The sequence below is a fragment of the Balaenoptera acutorostrata genome, chromosome X (genome assembly GCF_949987535.1).
Source record: "Balaenoptera acutorostrata chromosome X, mBalAcu1.1, whole genome shotgun sequence".
NCBI lineage: Eukaryota > Metazoa > Chordata > Mammalia > Artiodactyla > Balaenopteridae > Balaenoptera > Balaenoptera acutorostrata.
In genome coordinates, this window is record NC_080085.1 from 21,507,746 (window position 1) to 21,528,367 (window position 20,622).

General features: G+C 39.1%; 1 protein-coding gene across 1 annotated transcript in view; it reads left to right on the forward strand.

The window, feature by feature from the left end:
- The window catches only part of POLA1 (DNA polymerase alpha 1, catalytic subunit), a 295,898-nt gene that overhangs the window by 144,775 nt on the left and 130,501 nt on the right, over positions 1-20,622 (forward strand). Inside the window, exons 33-34 of the mRNA XM_007181502.2 lie at positions 4,001-4,179; positions 6,011-6,142. Of these exons, the coding sequence (XP_007181564.2) occupies positions 4,001-4,179; positions 6,011-6,142 (311 nt within the window). The remainder of the gene's footprint in view (positions 1-4,000; positions 4,180-6,010; positions 6,143-20,622) is intronic.

Consider the following 20,622-nt stretch of genomic DNA (forward strand, 5'->3'; position numbering starts at 1 on the left):
GTATTTTAAATAGTCCTTGGAAATGGAGGCAAGTGAACATTCTAAAAACAGATAGTTTACAACTGTTAGAAAATACAGTGGTAAAAAAAATAATTCTGTGCTAAGTGTTACATTGGAGGTATGTGTGATAAGAATGTGGCGATCTTCAGTATAAAATGGCACTGCTGAACTCATCCCCTCCAGTGCCTGTGATGTTACTTTCTATAAATACTTCTTGAAACATGAGAGCTTTGATCCTGTTGCCAAAATAATGTGAGATCCTATAAGTTTTCTAATTATAAATGACAGTATTTCAATTTCGTTCCGCTGCCCCTCTGTCCTGTCTCATCGTTGTTGCCCTCCCCCACCCCCACCCCCACTGCAGCCCAAGCAAAACGGTGTGGCTGGGTCACGACAAGCCACAGGATTGAATTAAAGCGCACATCATTTCCACTCCTGCTCTTCCCCCACGTAACTGGTGCCAAGCCCAAGGAGGCTGTTCCTCCTTTTACCCTGTGCTGGACCAAATGATTGAAGTCATCTGTCAAAAGCTAGTCTAGTAGAAGTGGAAGATCTCTTTTCAGCTGGGGCATAAAGTTTGTTTCTTTAGGCCAGTTGTTCAGAGAAAGCTCTCGTTAGAAGAGATAAGGAACTTGGAATTCAGTTTTGTATCTCTTGCTCGCTCAAAGACTACTGTGATTACTTACTGTATGGTGTGCAGTTTAATATTGATTATGCACTGTATATGCATGTATGGAAACTGTGATTATAAAGATTTTGCTTTAATGTCATTTCTGACAATAGTGCTTCATTTTGGAGGGACAGTAACTATGAATGGAGTTCTATGTAGCAGCTGTTTTGTACATTTTAAAATTCAGAATCTACCTCTAGGTGGCAGCACCAGATACTTTTTCCCTGTTGTTTCGCTCCAGCCTTAACGAGTTATGGTTTAAGCAGTAAAACTTTTTTTTTTAAAGCTTTTTTTTTTTTTTTATAGCTACTTTATTTTTTATTTTTGGCTGTGTTGGGTCCCCGGTTCGTGCGAGGGCCTTCTCCAGCTGCGGCAAGCGGGGGCCACTCCTCATCGCGGCGCGGGGACCGCTCTTCATCGCGGTGCGCGGGCCCCTCACCACCGCGGCCCCTCCCGCCGCGGGGCACAGGCTCCAGACGCGCAGGCCCAGCAGCCGCGGCCCACGGGCCCAGCCGCTCCGCGGCACGCGGGATCCTCCCAGACCAGGGCCCGAACCCGCGCCCCCCGCATTAGCAGGCAGACTCCCAACCACTGCGCTACCAGGGAAGCCCTAAGCAGTAAAACTTTTGTAAGTTTCCCGAAACTTCGAAATAAGCTGCTTATCGCCAATTTTGTGCGGATTTGGAAAAATTAATTTATATGTTGAATAAGTTTGGGGTTTAAGCATGGATTTTGACCTTAAAAAAGGATTCCAGCAGCAATGATCCATACTTTTTAACATGACTAATTATATGTTTTCTTAAAAAGATTTAACTTAGTCCTCTGTGATTTGCCTGTTGAACTTACAATTGTCCTCCCAAGAAAATCACTTTTTTGTGAAATTTTTGTATCCAAGTAACTTCTTGTACAAGGATTGTTATATACCTAATATTTTAAGGTAATTACACCGTCTTCTCCCTTTATATTTAAAAAATTTACCATTGACTTATGGCCAAGAGTTCTGAGGTGAAGTCCCTTCTCTTGAAAAAAAAATCAGCTTGTGAATAAATCTGAAGTAATTAGGTAGGCCATTTGTTTTTGTTACTGCCATGGGCAGATAAGGATTGTGGAAATGGACATTTAAAGTAGGCATTTCATAAGGCCTGATAATTTTTCATAACTCTTGGTCACTTGCTGGGCTTTTCTCCGTAAGTAGCAAGGCAGCCCACGTCCAGTTGTGGTGTGCTCAGCAGGCAGGCCTCCCCAAGCCTCAGGTGCACTCAGTGAGCATGGCTGGTGGGGAGGCCTAGAAAGAGATTTCATTGCTTCCTTGTTAGAGCCCATCCAGTTTTGTCTATGTGCAAAGCCAGCTTTGTTTTGTTCCTTGATATTTAGGTTGTGAAAGAAGCTTGTCTTTCAGAAAACACTTATTATTTTTCTTTTTCCTTACTTTTTGAATAGTATTGGCCTGGGGAATTGATGAATAATTATACCATCAGAGAAAAGGTGGAGCTGCTTTCTCATAATCGTGAATAAAGCAAGACATTATGTGAATACAGTTGGATTCACAGCCAGAGGTTCAGGAATTTGCCGCAGTTGCCCTTCACTACAGAGAAGAAATGGCACCATTCAGAGGCGTGGGCGTGGTCTCGCTTATTCCTCTGCCCCTCCTTGTCTTTAAATGAGAGGGTGTATACTCCCCCACACTTCACTAACTTGCTGTTGCTCTTAAGCTATAGGTAACTTGTAAAATAAAAATGTATAGTGAGTCTTGGGGCCAAGTGGCCTATGTTACAGTAACCAAGAACAGTTTTCCAATTTGTTTTGAATGTGTAGTCTTTGTTTTTATTATACACTATCATGTTGGGAAATACTCACTTTGATTAATTACTACAAAGAGCAGCTATTAACTTGCTGTGCAACATGAACGTGCGTTTCATATATTTTTCCAAATGTGTAATTTTGAATGAATATTAAATGATGGATTAAATGATGTTCATCCACTATTTTATTTTTTCATTCACGTGGCATTTATTGGGTGCTTACCAGTGATAGGCACCATTGAAAACGATTTGTCCCTAACATCCGATTTAAACTTCAGAAGTGCATGGTGGTGGTAGTAGCTCCATCTTGCAGGTGAGAAAACCAAGACTCAAAGTCTCAGTCTTTTCATTCTTTGTTCAGCACCTTTCCACTGTGTCAGTCAGCCCTAAGTCTTTTATAATTAGATGTCACCTGACAATTGACCAGATAGGATTTAGGATCTTGTCACTGAATTCTGAATACATCTGTTAGATTATCTAACTATGCAAGCTGTTGATAGAGTTACAATAATTTTTAGATGTTTTTGGTATTTGAACTTTTTTGCTTAGTGACTGTTTTATATTACTTATTTACCTTTGTACTAAAACAAATGATAGCTTTCTTTAGATTACTCAGAAGCCTAGAATTCTTTGGGATTGCTAAGGAATGCTTTCAAGGAAATGTTATAAGATATAGTGTGGAATAATTATCTTTAAGTGTAAATCCAAATAGTACATTTTGACATATGTGCTTTGGTCAAAGGCAAGTTAAATTGGTTGGCCTTACAATCATTTCTTTTCTCAAATACTTTGGGGAAACAAGATAGTGTAAACTATGCATCGATTGATTTCTTGTGTTGTTTTGATTGAAATATAGAAGGTATATTTGGCTTCAGTATGGTCGGGGACATTTTGGCCTATAGAATTTGTAGATTCATTGTTTTTGCACATATTTTAAATTCCTGAATTCAGAACACCAAAAAAACCATGTTGAGTTTTGACTCAGATGCTGCTACTGAATTTTAACCACTGAATTAGATTGCAACCTACATGCTGTTAACTACTGAGCCAAGATGGAATCGACCACTGCATTGAGATCAGGGTTAGCAGTGGTGTCTGCACTTGAAGGAGTTGTAATAGCAGTGAACTTGTTTTCCATAATGGGATTTTTATTCTCTATTTTCAGTTTTAATGGTGATACTTTGATTTTAGGAGATTTTAACAGTGCACATTTTTTTGAGATTTTCATCGTAACTTTAAGAAAATAGTAAAACCATCCTATAGAAGTAGTTGCTTCCAAACGCAAATGTCCAGTGGAATGTTTCTGCATTGTTTTGGTGCGGTTTACTTGTTTTGTTTATAATCTCCTTAAAAGAAGAAGTCATTTGTCTTGGTGATATGAGCCTCTATCTTGAGTTCAAATGGTTGTGTAGTACGTGCATGAATTTGAAGTAATTCTTTTCTGATTTCTCTTCTTTGGAGTATTTTTGGAGAAGGGAATTTAAATAATTGTACCTTTCTGAATTTATTTTTTCTTTAACCTTAATAGGACTTGACCCCACCCAATTTAGAGTTCATCATTATCACAAAGATGAAGAGAATGATGCTCTCCTTGGTGGCCCAGCACAGCTCACGGATGAAGAGAAATACAGGGACTGTGAAAGGTTCAAATGTCCATGCCCTATATGTGGAACCGAGAATATTTATGATAGTGTCTTCGATGGTTCGGTTAGTTGCTTTTGTTTCTTTTGTTTGTTTGTTTGTTTTGTGAGTGAACTAGTATAAAGTCCATTTTCTCTCTACTATGTGTATAAAAAGGAAAAAGAAAACACAGGTTTTTATGTGTTTAAAGAATTTTAGCATCATATGAATTCTGCCTTCACAACTTACTTATTTCTGCTTGAAACCTCTTAATAGAGTATGCTTGAGTATTGTTTTTGGCTTCCTAGAATGCTTGGCCTTGGTTTTTTAAATGGAATCTCTTGAAAATTCTGAATTATCTTAAAGTATTTTTATTGTAATTCCTTAATTAGTAACCTGTATTTCTCCACTCCCAGCCCAATTTATTAAGACTTAGAGCAGTATTTTCCTTTATCTTAAATCAAGTTAATGGGAACTAAGTGTTTTTGAAAAGTTTTTGTTTATCTTTACACATCCCACTTGCCTCCTTTTTGACAAAGGTACTCTGATTATCTTTTCTGCTGTCTTTGCATATCAGGCATTAAAAAAGTCACAGGGAGACATTTCTCTAAAGAAGTACTGCCAAAAAATGTATCATTGACCTTGGATCAGAACTTGAAACTTGGCCAATCTACTTGATTCCACTGCAGTGTTATACATGTACTAGCCATTGGCAAATGAGTAGGCAGCAGAACCATGTAAAACCTTGAAACTGAAAGAAAATATGTCCTTTATCTAAATTAAAAGTAATTATTTTAAGTTAATTTGGACAAACAGCAGATGTTTTGCATTTTTTTGAATCAAAACAAAGCAGTCTTTGGAAGCAAGTGCAAGGAAGAGGCAGACACAGATCAGCAATACTTGCTAAATCCTTGAGTTTTGCTTCATTACAGCTGTAAATAAGATAGTTAATTGCATGGAGGCTTGACGACTTGCAGATGGGCTAACTGTGGAAGAGCCGATGTCAAGCTCTAAAATCTCTTCCACCTGGAATTGCTTCGTGTGGCGGGGTAGGGTTATGTACCAGATTGGAGCAGGAAACCAAGATGTTTAAGTATCAAGAAGGAAAACAAATGCTCCAGAAACCCCAACAGTTTTCCTGTATATTACATTTGCTTTGTCTTTGTTTAAAACAAAACAAAACGTTTTCTCCAACTACTAATAGTTCATTTTTTTCAAATTTTTACTCCTCCTCTCTCCCCTCCCCCAAATACATTTCATTTGTTGAGGGGCAGTGGTTATAGAAATTTTAGATTTGCTAAGCTAACAATAAGTGATCACTTTGTGGTGTAACACTTAATTTTTAGACTTTATTCTTAAAATTAAGTTGGCAATATGGAGCAAACTCTTGTCATTAACGCTCTTGCTTTGTCTTGGAATGAATTAAGTGCAAATTTAAATTATTGATCAGTATCTCTAGGAAGGATGTTTATTTCCAATAATGCGACTTCACTGGTATTTTCAGAGGGGAAACTATTTTATCCGTAGCCTGTCATGTATTGAATGTAAAAAAAGTAATTTCAGGGTTTTCCCTTTGGCTTTGTACTCCATTATGATGGTGGCAAGAGTAGAAGGTATGTGGTGACTGAGGGGATCTTTTGGAGGAAAATGGTTGAGAAAATAAGGTTAAAAACTTACCAATAAGATGTAAGAGGGAGGAGATATGGGGATATATGTATATGTACAGCTGGTAAACTTTGTTATACAGCAGAAACTAACACACCATTGTAAAGCAATTATACTCCAATAAAGATGTCAAAAAAAAAAACTTACCAATAAAATGAATTTAAAATATTGTACACCAGGACAGCATGTAAGTTTTTAAGCACAAGAAACCTTTTGTAACCTTTTGTGTACTTGTCTGTCTTGACTTCTGTAGGGAACCGATATGGAGCCCAGCTTGTATCGTTGCAGTAACATCGATTGTAAGGCTTCGCCTCTGACCTTTATGGTACAGCTGAGCAACAAATTGATCATGGACATTAGACGTTGCATTAAAAAATACTACGAAGTAAGTATCCATAATGAGTGTCTTACATATGCAACTTACTTAGGTTTGGTACTTGTTTTAAAATAAAATGATACGGTTTTTGTATGAAACTGTAGAATTTTGAAAAGACGGAGGAAAATGATTTGATTTTTCTGTTGGGCATTTCATCTCATTAATGAGCAGTATTTTTAGTAATGAAGTTTTTGCTTTTAAGGAAAAATGAGAATGTAATCAGGAAGTGTTTTAGTTTATTGCTGACTAAATAAAATGAAGTTAAATGGTCACTCAGATCTTCGATCAGAGGAGGAAAAATCAATATTACCTGTCTTTGGCAACTAGAGCCGTAAAATCATGTGTGGTGATTTTATTTCTTTTTTACTTTTTTAAAACTTTTAATTTTATATTGGAGTATAGTTGATTAACAATGTTGTGATAGTTTCAGGTGTACAGCAAAGTGATTCAGTTATACATATACATATATCTATTCTTTTTCAAATTCTTTTCCCATTTAGGTTGTTACATAATTGAGCAGGATTCCCTGTGCTATACAGTAGGTCCTTATTGTTTATCCATTTTAAATACAGCAATGTGTACATGTCAATCCCGAACTCCCTAACTATCCCTTCCCGTGTGGTGATTTTAATAAACTGCCAACTAGCTAACACTTTGTGTTTATGTGGTAATCTAAACCATTTCATAGCTTAGTTTTCCAAAGAAATCAGAATAAACATCTTTTAAATTTCAATGCTTTTGTCTAGCATTTTAAAGAAGAATGTCTAATTTTTATAAGTATATAGTAAAAATTCCAGAACAGTGAGTGAGCTGTCTGCATTAGAAAGAAGGCTCCTTTCAAAGTTTTTGTTTTGGTTTTTAACACATTTCATATGAATTAGTTTTTCTCTCTTCAAAAGTTAAAATTAAAAGAAAAAAACACCACATTTCCCATTTGATTTTTCTTAGTGTTTCATTATGTCATTTGTCATCTAAACAAAATTTCTGTTACTTGGAAGTTCACTGTAACTTAGGTAAAGAGGTTATGCTGGCAAGGCATTTCCCCAAAAATGCTCTGGTTCTATTAGGTAAGACTCTTGGCTTTGATCAATATCATCCTATAATTTCTACTTATATGTTAGTTAACATATAACATAGCATTATCTTCTTTAAAATCGAACTCATTAAATGAAAATCAAGTATTGGATCGTTAGGATGAAGAGTAAATGCATAGAGTTCTAGTCTTGTGATTTTGGAGTAGAATAATTTGTATTTGTCAAGAAAAAAGAACCAAGTAGGTTTGTCTGAAGATATTTTTAAAATAATAATTATGGCTACATTTTGGGAAATCTGAAACATTTTAGTGAATAATCCAGTGCTGTACTTAATGAACAGTTGGATGGGAATAAAGGTTATCTGTGGGTTCACATTCCGCAGTAGATGAAATGTTCAGCACGTGAAATGTTAGGCCTTTATTTAGCATGAAGAGTCCAAATCAAAACTATTCAGCTCGTTTACAGACCTCGTTGAGCAGAGCATGATTCTTGACTCTTGGGAAGAATTCTGAGTTTTCTCTCTGTGTTTAGTCTATCAAAATCTTCACCATGGAAATGTTAATACTAGAAGAAGCTCATCTATTTCCTTCTCTAAGAACGGGCAATCTGTTTTGACTAAGTTGAGAATAGGCAGAAAAAATGATCTTCTGAATAGTTAGAAATATGCCCTAACTGAAAGATTGATTTCTAACTGTGTGTGTGTGTGGTGTGGTGGTCGTGGTTATATAAGTATTTTTCAAGCTAAATAACCTAGTTTTAGGCATCCAGACATTTAACCCAAGGTTTCTATAGCATTTATTTTAATTGTCTACCAACCATCTCACTAACAGCAAGTTAGTTTTCCTGTCGTTAACTGCCCACTTGATTGACTTTCTTAAGGAATTTCTAATTAAAATACCCAAATGTCATTCCTACAGTTGAAGAATGATATGATTGTCCTCAAAATTAAGAACTTGTTTCTCTACTTTCTGTCCTTAGGCATATGTGATTGTCTGGGAGAGAAAGAAATCCATTATTCGTTCTTTTCATGGCCCCATGATGAACAAATGTTTCAAATATTCTCAAGATCAGAGCTTTTATACAGAAAGCTCATGCACCTCCAAGTTATACTTTATTGGTAGAGTGTTCTCTTTCTTCCTGACCCCAGACTTAAGTGAACTTTGCCAGTGGAGGGATATGGTGTTGAGTTTCTTTTGTTATCGTGCCTCAAGTGATCCTGATTACAGTTAGTTCAGTGTGATATACCAGCTGGAGATTAATACACCAAGTGTACTGGAGATAAGGATGTTGGTACTAAGTACTGAGATTAAGTGACTGTTCTCTGAAGCTAATGACCAAAAGAGTTCCCTCCTATTCTGCAAGTTAAAAAATGCTCCCCACTGGACATAAAGTTGTTAGTGGACTGAGAACAAGAGTCTCCATATTTTTTTCATTTTAGTTTTAGAATCACTGCAGGGAAGAACAACCTACGTTGAGAAAGGAGGCATCTCCATAAGGAGGGAGCTTTTGTAAGACAGTGGAGGAGTATAAGGTACTTGACCAAACACTGTAACCTGCCAAGGAACACAGTTCTAGATCACCAAGAAATCTGGCTGTCAAGAACAAAAGGGCCAAAGTTTAGGGTAACAAAGTATAGTTCTTAATCACTCTTCAAAAAATATACCACATCTTCTGTTATATTCTGTGGTGAATAAATAGCGCTGACTGAATAAATGTGATGCAGCAAACATTAAAATTTTTATATATCTGAGAATCAGTCTGTATCATAGTGTTTTAATATTGGCTCCTTTAATAGCAGGGGAAATGCTTTTTTCTCTCACCATATAGCAATGATTGTATCCTTCGGATTCTTGTTTCATAGAACATTTAAATTTCTGTATACATAGAAATACAAGAAGCACCAAGCAAGGATATTTCAAGTAATATATTAATTTCCTTAGGAGGAAAACAACTCTAATGCTTTATCTCTAGATTTGATGAAGCATTGGAAGACTTTGAGGCAGCACAGAAAGCTCTAATTCAGAGTTGATTTCATGCCCCTGTCCTAATTGGTTCCTCTATACAAAGTTAAAATTGAACTGGTATTTTTTTGAAAATCATAAAAAGCCAGTTTAAAGACTGTATCTCTAAGCTTTTAAGGATGTTTTTAAAAGACTCAATTTTACAGTGAAAAACTGATATGTGTTTCCCCTCCCCTTAAATTCTGCTTCAGAAGAGCAAATAGACACACACACACACACACACACACACACGGAGAGAAACACTAGCTAATCTAAATTGGGAAATGAAGAGGGCTTTTTTTAAGCATGAAAATTTCATCATCTTGTCAGCTGGCAGAATGCCTGCTGTGTGGATTCACAAAGGCTAAGAATTACACTTTCATGAAATTTTCCTCACTAACTGCCCTGGTTAATTTGAAAGATAACCCACTGTTCTAATTCATTCCTCAATTGGGCGGTGCAGGTTTTATCTTTGATCTGACAAAGCATTTGTGTTAATCGTTTTGGCCCTCCAGTAGACACTCTTGGGATTGTGCTTTTACAATAAATGTGTCTGTGATAGCTCTTTAGTCTATTATACTTACAATAGATCCATAGAACTGGTAATTAATTCTCCACTGCTTTGGAAATGGGAAGAATAGGTGTAGCTCTGTCAAGTGCTGCTGGGAAGTTTGTTTAGCTGGTTCATTTTTGAAGTGTTCCCCTCAGCCATCCATGAAGCAGCCGCAGAAGAGAATGTGAGATTGAGATGCTGCCTACCCGGAAGACTTGCTGATAAATGGGAAATCTGACCCCTCTTGGTACCTGGGAGGGGGGTAGTGGGTCATTTACTTTCATCTCAAGTACTATTAGTTATAATGTACATTAAACCCTCATTTTAATACTTAAAGAGCCATTCGTTTCTAAAGGTGGATAGTCAACTGAAATATCCTCCTCAATTCCCATTGATGGCTTATGCAGGTTTTAGAGTGTTCCAGTGGGGCGAAATGTATTTCTCACCAGCCTTGTAGTGTTTCCAGCGACTTGTAAAGGAGCGTTACTTGGGGCACTTCACTATGATTTTTAAACAGAGGTATTGCTGGCCCTGCATCTAGAAAAATTAACAGTTAACAGCTAGTCAGTGCTATGCATATGATAACATTGATTAGTTGCTAGGACCAGAAATAGGTGATTGAATTCCTTAGAAATTTGCTATTGGTTTTACAGTCTCAAAATTTTCCTGACATAAGCTTTCTGAGGACAGGACCTGTGCTTTCTTTGGTGTCTCATCTGTGATCTCTGCTCCAGCCGTTTGCTCTCAGTAGTGTATGCATTTTAATGTTTAGTAATATACTTTCTTGTTTTTTCTTTAAATTCTTTTTCGCACTGCTATCATATTGACAGAAGATTTATTAGTGGTTCACAAGATTCTCAGGCTAACACAAGACTCCACATTAATTTAAGGTCATGAAAGCATTAATATAGCCCTTTGTTACCCTGTCTTTATTTTATGTCACTGAATACTGTTGGTTTCAGTATATGCCCATCTCCAAGTTCATAGCCTTAATTTGTTTTCTCGCCAAACCAAGTGTCAGGCAAAGAGGCATTGGCCAGAAATATTTTTATTAAGATGCAAAATCACATCGTGCAGAAACGTACTCTCATTGTCCTGACACGAGAGTCTCACTCCTACTACACAAGGTGGCAGAGAGTGGATGCCTAGCTGTTCTTCCTCTCATACTCCTGCTCTCTCCCTGTATTTTCCCCATTTCTTTCTCGGTCTATTAATTGTGGTATAAGTCACATTTTAAAAATCTCTGTTGGACCCACTTTTTTGAGGAATTCCAAAAATAGTGTCCAGTGTCACTTGCCTCATGATGCATAGACTTTCTTATGCTCATGTGTGTGAGCACCTAGTAAAGAAGGGAGCATTTGGCCAACGATACTGTGAGTCCCTCTAGAAGACAGCACACATCCAGGAAGTGGAGTGGGATGTTTTGTGGTATATGAAAAATCCACGTTAATTTTGTTTTTTCACCTTTGCAAAAAAAAAAAAAAAAAAAAGAAAATGACGCTTGTTAAGTTTGGAATGGATATGCATTCCTTAAAAACAAAATTAATAACAACCACCAAACATAATGTTTTTAAGCCAGAAGTTGAATCTGAGGACAGGACCTTAAAAGTGCAGGGAGGGCAGGGTGAAGTATTGGTTAATATATTTGCTCCACCAAAATACACACCCACTCAGCCTCACAGGCAACAGAATCCATGGTGTCCAACAATGCTTGAAGGAGGATCATTTCTTTAGGAATACACAGAGCTCAATTAGTAAATAAATCTAATAATTAAAGATGAAGCAGCCTCTCACCACATCGCCGCCCCCATCCCCACCCCCACCTGTGTAATTTACTTATAGAGCCACTCTTACTTCCATTGCCTTTTGCCTTTCAAATGTAGCAGTACTTCATGACAGCTATCTTGTGCGGGCGGATCTGAGGGTTTTAGAGCCATGCAATGATGTTCAGTAACTCTGTCTTGTTCAGCTGCAAATATTCGGTGTTCAATAACCCTCAAAATTTCTCATTTCTTACCTGTGGTGATGTGGGCTGATAGTTTTTAGGTTGTAGGTTGCAATATGCAGTAGTCTCACAGGTACATTAGTTCAAATAGTTTAAACTCTAAGCACCAGTGGAATTATTGTTTATCTCCTTGCCTCTGCATTTATATTTAGAACATTTAAAAAGAATAAATTGGGTTTCTTTTTTGTAAAGACTCTTAACAGCATAATTATAAGTGGTACAAAAGGCATGCAAAGAAGCAGTAGATATCCATCCCACCCATTCAGCATCCCAGGCAGTGCAATCCATGCTGCCCAGCGGTGCTTGAAGAAGGATCATTTCTTTAGGAATCCGTAGAACTCATCTTAAATCTTGTTAAGACAAAACAAAAGAATTAGTATTTCTTTTTGCTCCACACCATTTGATAGGGAAGTTTAGCATAAATGAACACCACGGACACCAGTTGCTTTTTTTAAATGCAGTATTCTAATACCAGGGCCCATTGATGGAGGATTGGTGTGTTTTTATTAGTGAATGGCTGTTTTTTCTTAAGTATGAGTATCCACCAAGCTGATTTTCAGTCAGGTATAACATTTTACTGCAACACCATGGTGTGTTCTACAGAAAAACTAAGAAGTAGAATCTTATTATAAGTAAATGTATTATTGTACAAATCTAAGGGACTAACAGGTCAAATCTAGTCCCCTAAAATGTGCCAGCTGCGTGTTCTACACAAACAGCGTTAACATGGTATGAATATTAGTTGTTATAAAGGAGTTCCAGTATGTTGTAGAACTTAGTGTTTGTCTAAGTATAGACCACAAACCATATATCAACAAATTAAACTTGAACTGTTTCAAAAAAAAAAAAAAAAGGAGTTCCAATAAGCAAATTGAATCAGGTACAGCCTTATATGCCACCTGACTTTTAACCTTCATAGAATAACCAACGTTCCTTGTACTCTCTATATTTATCACAACACCTCTTTATCTTTTGTTTTGTTTAATCTTAACCTTATTGCATGGACCCTATTTGGGGAGGCGCAGAACTAGAGCGTGATCTTGAGGAACTAGGAGGGAACCCACACCAAATTCTCAGGTGCCCTGACCACAGGGAACACTGGCCTCAGATCTTTCTGCAGGGCCTGAGCTCGGGCCATAGCCTGTCTCTTGCCCATGTCATTCCCCACATGTGCATATATTCCTCCTCCGAGAGCTTTTTGTCAGAGGTGGAGGCTGTCGTAGCCACTGCCCTTGCCTGTTCTTTCCTCCTGTTCGGAAAGCTTAGCACTTGCTTGTACCAGTTTTCAGAGCAGCCCCTGCTAGCCTCGCGATAGACTGTGAGGTTTTGTACTCGAACACCTGGTCAGAGTTCTTTTCTAGTCGTCTAGCGGTTTAGTAACTTCTCGAAGCCACCGTTTTGTAGCTGATAAGACAGCGATAGTGATAGTACCTGGCACATCAGGTCATAAGAAAGACTGCATGGGATGATGCATCTGCAGTGCTTAGTGCCTCAAGAGCACTCGCTGTTAATGTTCATTATTCTGTTCTGAGGTAACAGTGGATGACATGGCTCGGTCGGGTTCCTCAGCGTGCTCCGCCCCCGCCCACTCCCGCCCTGAGATTCAGCCCTGGGCTGGGGCCTCGCTGCCTCGTCTTTCCGAGGCATCCATCTGGAAGCTTCCGTTGTCTCGCCGCTCTCCCCCCCACCCCCCCCAAGTCAGAACGATACCACTCCGCGCTGTCCTTGCTCCTGGCCCTCCCTGCACTTTGCCAACATGGGAGTTTCCTTTTCAGTGTTGGTGAATGTGGCCCCAAAGTCAGCTTTAGGAAGGTACACTGATAAGGGCAGCTTGAGGAAGTGGCTAAAAGCAAGGAAGGGACACTAGGCTCTTAAGTCCTCCAAGGCCCAGCACCCAGTATTGTACCTAACCTGATCGTTGCTCAGTAAAAAGTTATTGAATGAGTCATGCTATTCTGAGAGACTGGTGCTATCAAGTGACTTTCCCGGGTTACAAATAGCAGCATCAGGACTGTGACCATCCTTGGGGACCCTAGTCCAGAATTCTGCTCATCACATACGGTAAGACAGCTGTTGATGAGTAACAAGTTGCACGCCATCCTCACTGCAGTCCCTCTTTCAGTAGGATGCCTCCAGAGCCCTGGGCGTGAGCCTCACAAGCTAAGCCAGGCCACAGGGCTGGCAGGGACATGAGTCCAGAAAGCTGATTACAGCTGCCCAGCCAAGGACCAGCGCGGCCACTGAAGGGGCGCCTGGGGTTTCGGCGGCTTCTGATACGGTTCGCCTCCTCTGAAGGGAAAATTGGAGGTTTTTTGAAATGCTCAAGACATGCCATAGGAGTTGTCAAATATCTGAAAACAAGTGGGTAAAAACAGAAAACTGCTTGTGCCGAAACGGTAGAATTCCTTTTTCAGATTGATTTCTCTAACCTTGGATCTTTAGGAAAAATTCAACTTCAGGTCTAACTCCAGTCATCTAGAGGTGTACTGTCTTGTAGTAGAGTAAGACACTGAACCAGAACAAATTTCATTTAACCTTTCAAAAGTGAGATTCTCACACCGTTGACCTTCTTGACTTCAAGGAGCAAAACGGAGCTCTCCGTTCTCTGCTGCACAGGTAAAACGAGAGAGGGGAGGGGAGCGCCTCAGGCAATGCGTGTCTCTCAAACTTGGCTTGCTTAGAAAGTATACGTTACGGTTCACACGTGGAAATTGGCCCTTTGCAGATAGTTACAGATACGAATTTCCAGATTGTTCTGTCTAGCTTACTCTCGTGTTAAATGGAATAACTGTATTTCTGTTCAAGAGGGATTTAGTTCAGCTGCCTTTCCATGGTACCATAGAAAAATTCTCAAAGCCTGGATTCCAAATACTACTAATGAAAATTAGAGCACCAGTATTTTCTAATTGGTGGGCGTTGGTTTGTTTTGGGCTTGGTGTGCGTCAGGTATGACTTTACCATATGCTCATACCAACACCTACGATGTGTTGGTCTTAGCTGGGTTTTGAAAAGCAGTATATAACTTTCCTGGTTCAAAACTCATTTGACCCTTGGTACTCCCTCAGAAATATTTTTGGTTTCTACCATGTTCCAGCATATGATAACTCTTCTGTTAGAGTTTTGTGACGTACATTATGCAGCTTGTTTTCTGAAAGATCCCCAGCCTCATTCACATTGCACAGGTGCTCAGGCTCCTTGGCTGTTGGAGAAGCTCTTCGTGTTGCTGGGAACCTAGGTGATTTGCTAGCTTGGCTCTCAGGAGCCTGTGTAGCCAGCCTTCAGTCTCCATCCACCAGCAAAGAATGTTTAAGAATCATGTCAGGAAAAAACCCAAACTGCCCAGGATTTATGTCTATATATATACTAAAGATTTAGAAACCATGTGGATGAAGTCACAGATAATCTTTTGAGGATAATTTCTTTCAACTGCAGCTTTTCATCTAGTCACGCTCAAGAGCCACTCCTTTCAGGAACTGATCAGCAAAGAAAGACCAAAGGAGAGTAGTCTAGTACCAAGAAAGACCTGATTAGGGCTTCCCTGGTGGCGCAGTGGTTAAGAATCTGCCTGCCAATGCAGGGGGCACAGGTTTGATCCCTGGTCCGGGAAGATCCCACATGCCGCGGAGCAACTAAGCCCGTGCGCCACAACTACTGAGCCTGCGCTCTAGAGCCCATGTGCTCCACAACAAGAGAAGCCATGACATTGAGAAACCCACGCACCACAACAGAGTAGCCCCCGCTTGCCGCAACTAGAGAAAGCCCACACACAGCAACAAAGACTCAGCACAGCCCCAAAATTAATTAATTAATTAAAAAGAAAAGAAAGACCTGATTAAATTTTCACAGCCTAATGGCTTCTCATGCTGATGAGTGTATGCAATGTTATATAGCACAGTGGTTCTCAAACCTTTCGTTCTGTGGGACCCTGCACACTCTTAAATTTACTGAGAATGGCAGAGTTTCTGCTTATGTGGGTTATATTTATTTATTTATTTATTTATTATAACATGTTTATTGGAGTATAATTGCTTTACAATGCTGTGTTAGCTTCTGCTTTATAACAAAGTGAATCAGCTATACATATACATATATCCCCATATCTCTTTCCTCTTGCGTCTCCCTCCCTCCCTATCCCACCCCTCTAGGTGGTCACAAAGCACCGAGCTGATCTCCCTGTGCTATGCAGCTGCTTCCCACTAGCTATCGGTTTTACATTTGGTAGTGTATATATGTCCATGCCACTCTCTCACTTTGTCCCAGCTTACCCTTCCCCCTCCCTGTGTCCTCAAGTCCATTCTCTGGTAGGTCTGCGTCTTTATTCCTGTCCTGCCCCTAGGTTCTTCATGACCTATATTTATTCATATTTACTAAGTTATAAATTAAAACTGAGACATCTACAAACTGTTAACCCACTTATAAGCAACAATAAGCCTATTATATGACAAAAAAATAACTACGTATCTTACAAAGCAAAATAATTTAGTAAGAATAGTGGTATTGTTTTAAATTTTTGCAAATCTCTTTGATGTCTGGCTTCAAAAACAGCTGGATTCTCATATCTGCTTCTGCATCCAATCTATTGTGATATGTTGTTGTGTTGTTTTGGTGGAAGTATATGAAGAAAATTTGGCTTCACACAAGTATGAAGCTGGAAAAGATAGTATTTTAATAGCCTTTTCCATTAATAGTGGGTATTCTTTTTTGTCACTACACCAAACCTTGTAGCATGGTAGTTTCTTTTTTTTTTTAATTTCTTTATGCAAATCAGTACTTTTAAAAATTATTATTAATTTATTTATTTTTGGCTGTGTTGGGTCTTCGTTTCTGTGTGAGGGCTTTCTCTAGTTGCGGCAAGCGGGGGCCACTCTTCATCGCGGTGCGCGGGCCTCTCACTATCGTGGCCTCTCCCGTTGCGAAGCACAGGCTCCAGACGCGCAGGCTCAGTAGTTGTGGCTCACGGGCCCAGTTGCTCCGCGGCATGTGGGATCTTCCCAGACCAGGGCTCGAACCCGTGTCCCCTGCGTTGGCAGGCAGATTCTCAACCACTGTGCCACCAGGGAAGCCCCGCATGGTAGTTTCTTAAAGGTTATTTCCAATGTGGAATCTGAAACCATATCAGTAAGCCTTTTGTACTCTGGTACATTAACATCCAGTATCTTGAATGGTATATAACATTGTATTTCTGTTTTCCAAATATTTGACAATGAGCGTATATTACTTTTACGGGGGATGGTGCTGATTACATTTTGAAATTTATATACAGTACAGTTCACTCTCTGGTGTACAGTTCTGTGAGTGTTTACAAATGCATGAGAGTCATGTTACTGTTACCCCAATCAAGATACAAAACACGGGCTTCCCTGGTGGCGCAGTGGTTGAGAATCTGCCTGCCAATGCAGGGGACACGGGTTCGAGCCCTGGTCTGGGAAGATCCCACATGCCGCGGAGCAACTGGGCCCGTGAGCCACAATTACTGAGCCTGCGCGTCTGGAGCCTGTGCTCCGCAACAGGAGAGGCCGCGATGGTGAGAGGCCCGCGCACCGCGATGAAGAGTGGTCCCCACTTGCCACAACTAGAGAAAGCCCTCGCACAGAAACGAAGACTCAACACAGTCATAAATAAATAAATAAATAAATAAATAAAAGAACGTGAATTTCTTTAAAAAAACAAAACAAAACAAAACAAAACTTTAAAAAAAAAAAAAAAGATACAAAACACATCTATCACCCACACCCCCTTTCCACAATTCCCTTGTGCTACTTCATTCAGTTGCACTTTTTTTTTTAAAAAAATTATTTATTTATTTATTTATTTATTTATTTTTGGCTGCATTGGGTCTTCACTGCTGTGCACAGGCTTTCTCTAGTTACGGCGAGCAGGGGCTACTCTTTGTTGCAGTGCGCGGGATTCTCATTGCAGTGGCTTCTCTTGCCACGGAGCAAAGGCTCTAGGCACGCGGCCTCAGTAGTTGTGGCTCACAGGCTCAGTAGTTGTGGAGCGCAGGCTTAGTTGCTCCACGACATGTGGGATCTTCCCGGACCAGGGCTTGAACCCGTGTCCCCTGCACTGGCAGGTGGATTCTTAACCACTGGGCCACCAGGGAAGTCTTCAGTTGCACTTTTAAAATAAGTTCATTCAAAAGGCTAACCTCACATCATATGCTGAGTCCTACCACTTTTGCTTATGAAGTGTCATGTTTTCCATCCATGGCATTATCTTCCATCTGGGACCCACCCCTCACCTCCATACGGAATATGCTGCCACCATTCTCAGAGATGTGCAGAATGAAACTTTGTAATATATGTGTTTCTTTGCTTAGCTAGGAGTGGGTAGGTACTTGATCTGTGAATATAAAATTAAATTCTAAGGACAACTCCCCCACAGATAACACTGAAGAAAAATTCTAACATATCCGTTGGAACTTCATCAGAAGAGAAATTTTAGATCTGAGGATTTGAGAAAGAAAATTAGGTCGTATCTTCAACTCAGTTACTTTCATTCAATGGGTCATGAAGACAGAACCCCAGCAGCATGAGCAGTGGGTCCAGCACTCAAGTAATTATATCCCCTACTCCAGCTTCCTAGAAATGAAACCTAGATATTGAGCCACTTAAAAGGAAGACTTAATTTTCCTATATTCAAATGTGCACCCATTTTAACCTACCCATGTCTATAGCAGTTTGCTGTTTTACAAATTCTAGCACATGTATAGATTTATATAACTACCACCACATTCAGGATACAGAATAGTTATATCGCCCCTAAAAACTTCCTCTTGCTATCCCTTTATAATCACACGTTCCTTCCCACCACTAACTCTGTCTGTCATGGATGGATCAGTAATGGATCTGTTCTCCTCACTATATTACTGTCTTTCCAAGAATGTCATAGAAATGGAATCACCTAGTACACAGCCTTTGGGACTGTCTTCCTTCATGTAGGTTGTTCCTTTTATTACAGAATATTATTCCAGTGTATGGATGTATCAGTTTCTTTGATCCAGTTACCCACTGGAAAGTGTTTGGCCAGTTTTTAGCAGTTACGAATTCGGCTTATATAAACATTCGTGTATAGGATTTTGTGTGATCATAACTTTTCATTCTTATAGGTTAAATAGCCAGGAGTAGAATTGCTGGCTCATATGTTAAGTGTATTTTTACCCTTTTAAAGACATTGCCAAAATTTTTCAGAGTAACAGCACCATTTTTCATTACCACTAGCAGCATATGAGAGTTCCAGTTTCTGGGCATCCTCATAAGCTCTTGGTATCGTTGGTGTTTTTTATTTTAGGCATTCTAATAGGTGTGGGCAGTATCTCTTCATGGTTTTAACTTGCATTTCCCTGATGGTTAGTGTATTTATATTTGCCATCCTTGTCTCATTTTTGGTGAAATGTCCAAATTTTCCCCCATTTTAAAATTTGCATTATTTTCTTACTGTTGAGTTTTGAGTTCTTAATATATTCTAGATACAGGTCCTTTGTTGGATATGTGATTTGCAAATATTTCCTCCCATTCTGTAGCTTGTACTTTCATTCTCTTAATGCTGTGTTTCACAGAACAAACTTAAAAATTTTTTTATTTTATAGATCTTGCTTTTGGTCTAATGTCTTAAGAATTCAAATTTTATGTCTAGATCTATGATCCATCTTGAGTTAATTTTTGTGTAAGGTATGAGGGTTAGGACAAGGTTCATTTTTTGTGGGGGGAGGGTCTATGTAAGTCCAATTGTCCTAACACCACTTACTGAAAAGACTGTTCTTGCACCTTTGAATTGCTTCTGTACCCTTGTCAAAAACCGTTTGAGCATACGTGTGTGGGTCTATTTCTGGACCCTCTGTTCTCTTTCATTGATCTCTGTGTTTAGCCCTTTGCCAACATCGCAGTCTGGATTACTGTAGCTGTATAGTAAGTCTTATGTAGTGTGATTCCTCCATTATATTTTTTTAATAGAATGTTTTAGCTATTCTAGTTCTTTTGCCTTTCCATATAAATTTGAGTCAGCTTGTCTATCAACAAAAAAAGTCTTGCTGGGATTTCTTTTGGAATTATATTAAATGTATATGTTACTTTGAGGACAGTTTTTTAAATCTTTTTATTTATTTTTATTATTATTATTATTATTTGGCTGCGTTGGGTCTCTGTTGCTGTGCACGGGCTTTCTCTAGTTGTGGTGAGTGGTGGCTACTCTTTCATTGTGGTGCACGGGCTTCTCTTTGCAGTGGCTTCTCTTGTTGCAGAGCACAGGCTCTAGGCACGCGGGCTTCGGTAGTTGTGACACACGGGCTTAATTGCTCCGTGGCATGTGGGATCTTCCCAGACCAGGGCTCGAACCCATGTCCCCTGTATTGGCAGGCGATTCTTAACCAAGCTCCACTAGGGAAGTCCCCTTTGAGGACAGTTGACATCTTTTATTATGTTGAGTCTTCCAGTCTGTGAACATGGAATGTCTCTTCATTTATTTAGGTCTTCTTATTTTTTCATTAGCATTTTGTAGTTTCCCGCATAAAAGTCCTATATGTGTTTTTTTTAGATTTATACCTAAAGGAGTTCATTTGGGGAAAGTTTTTGTTTGTTTCGTTTTTTGCTTTTTTAATTTTGGTTTCTAATTCTACTCCCTAGTATATAGCATTACAGCTATAGAAATTTTTTTTGACATTTCTATAGTTAAGAGAATTACAGGTGAATCAGTTAGTTCTCAAAAGACCACTGAGGACCCATGAAACATTAAAAATAACCTGCATAAATACATAATTAATATGCAGCCTTTAACATTTATTTTACAAATCTGTATTTATTGGCCCAAATATTTGGCCACATAATAGCGTTGAGTTTTTAAAAAACACCAGCTTATGTAGTGTAGTGTCACTTATGTAAAATTTTTGTATATGTGTATGC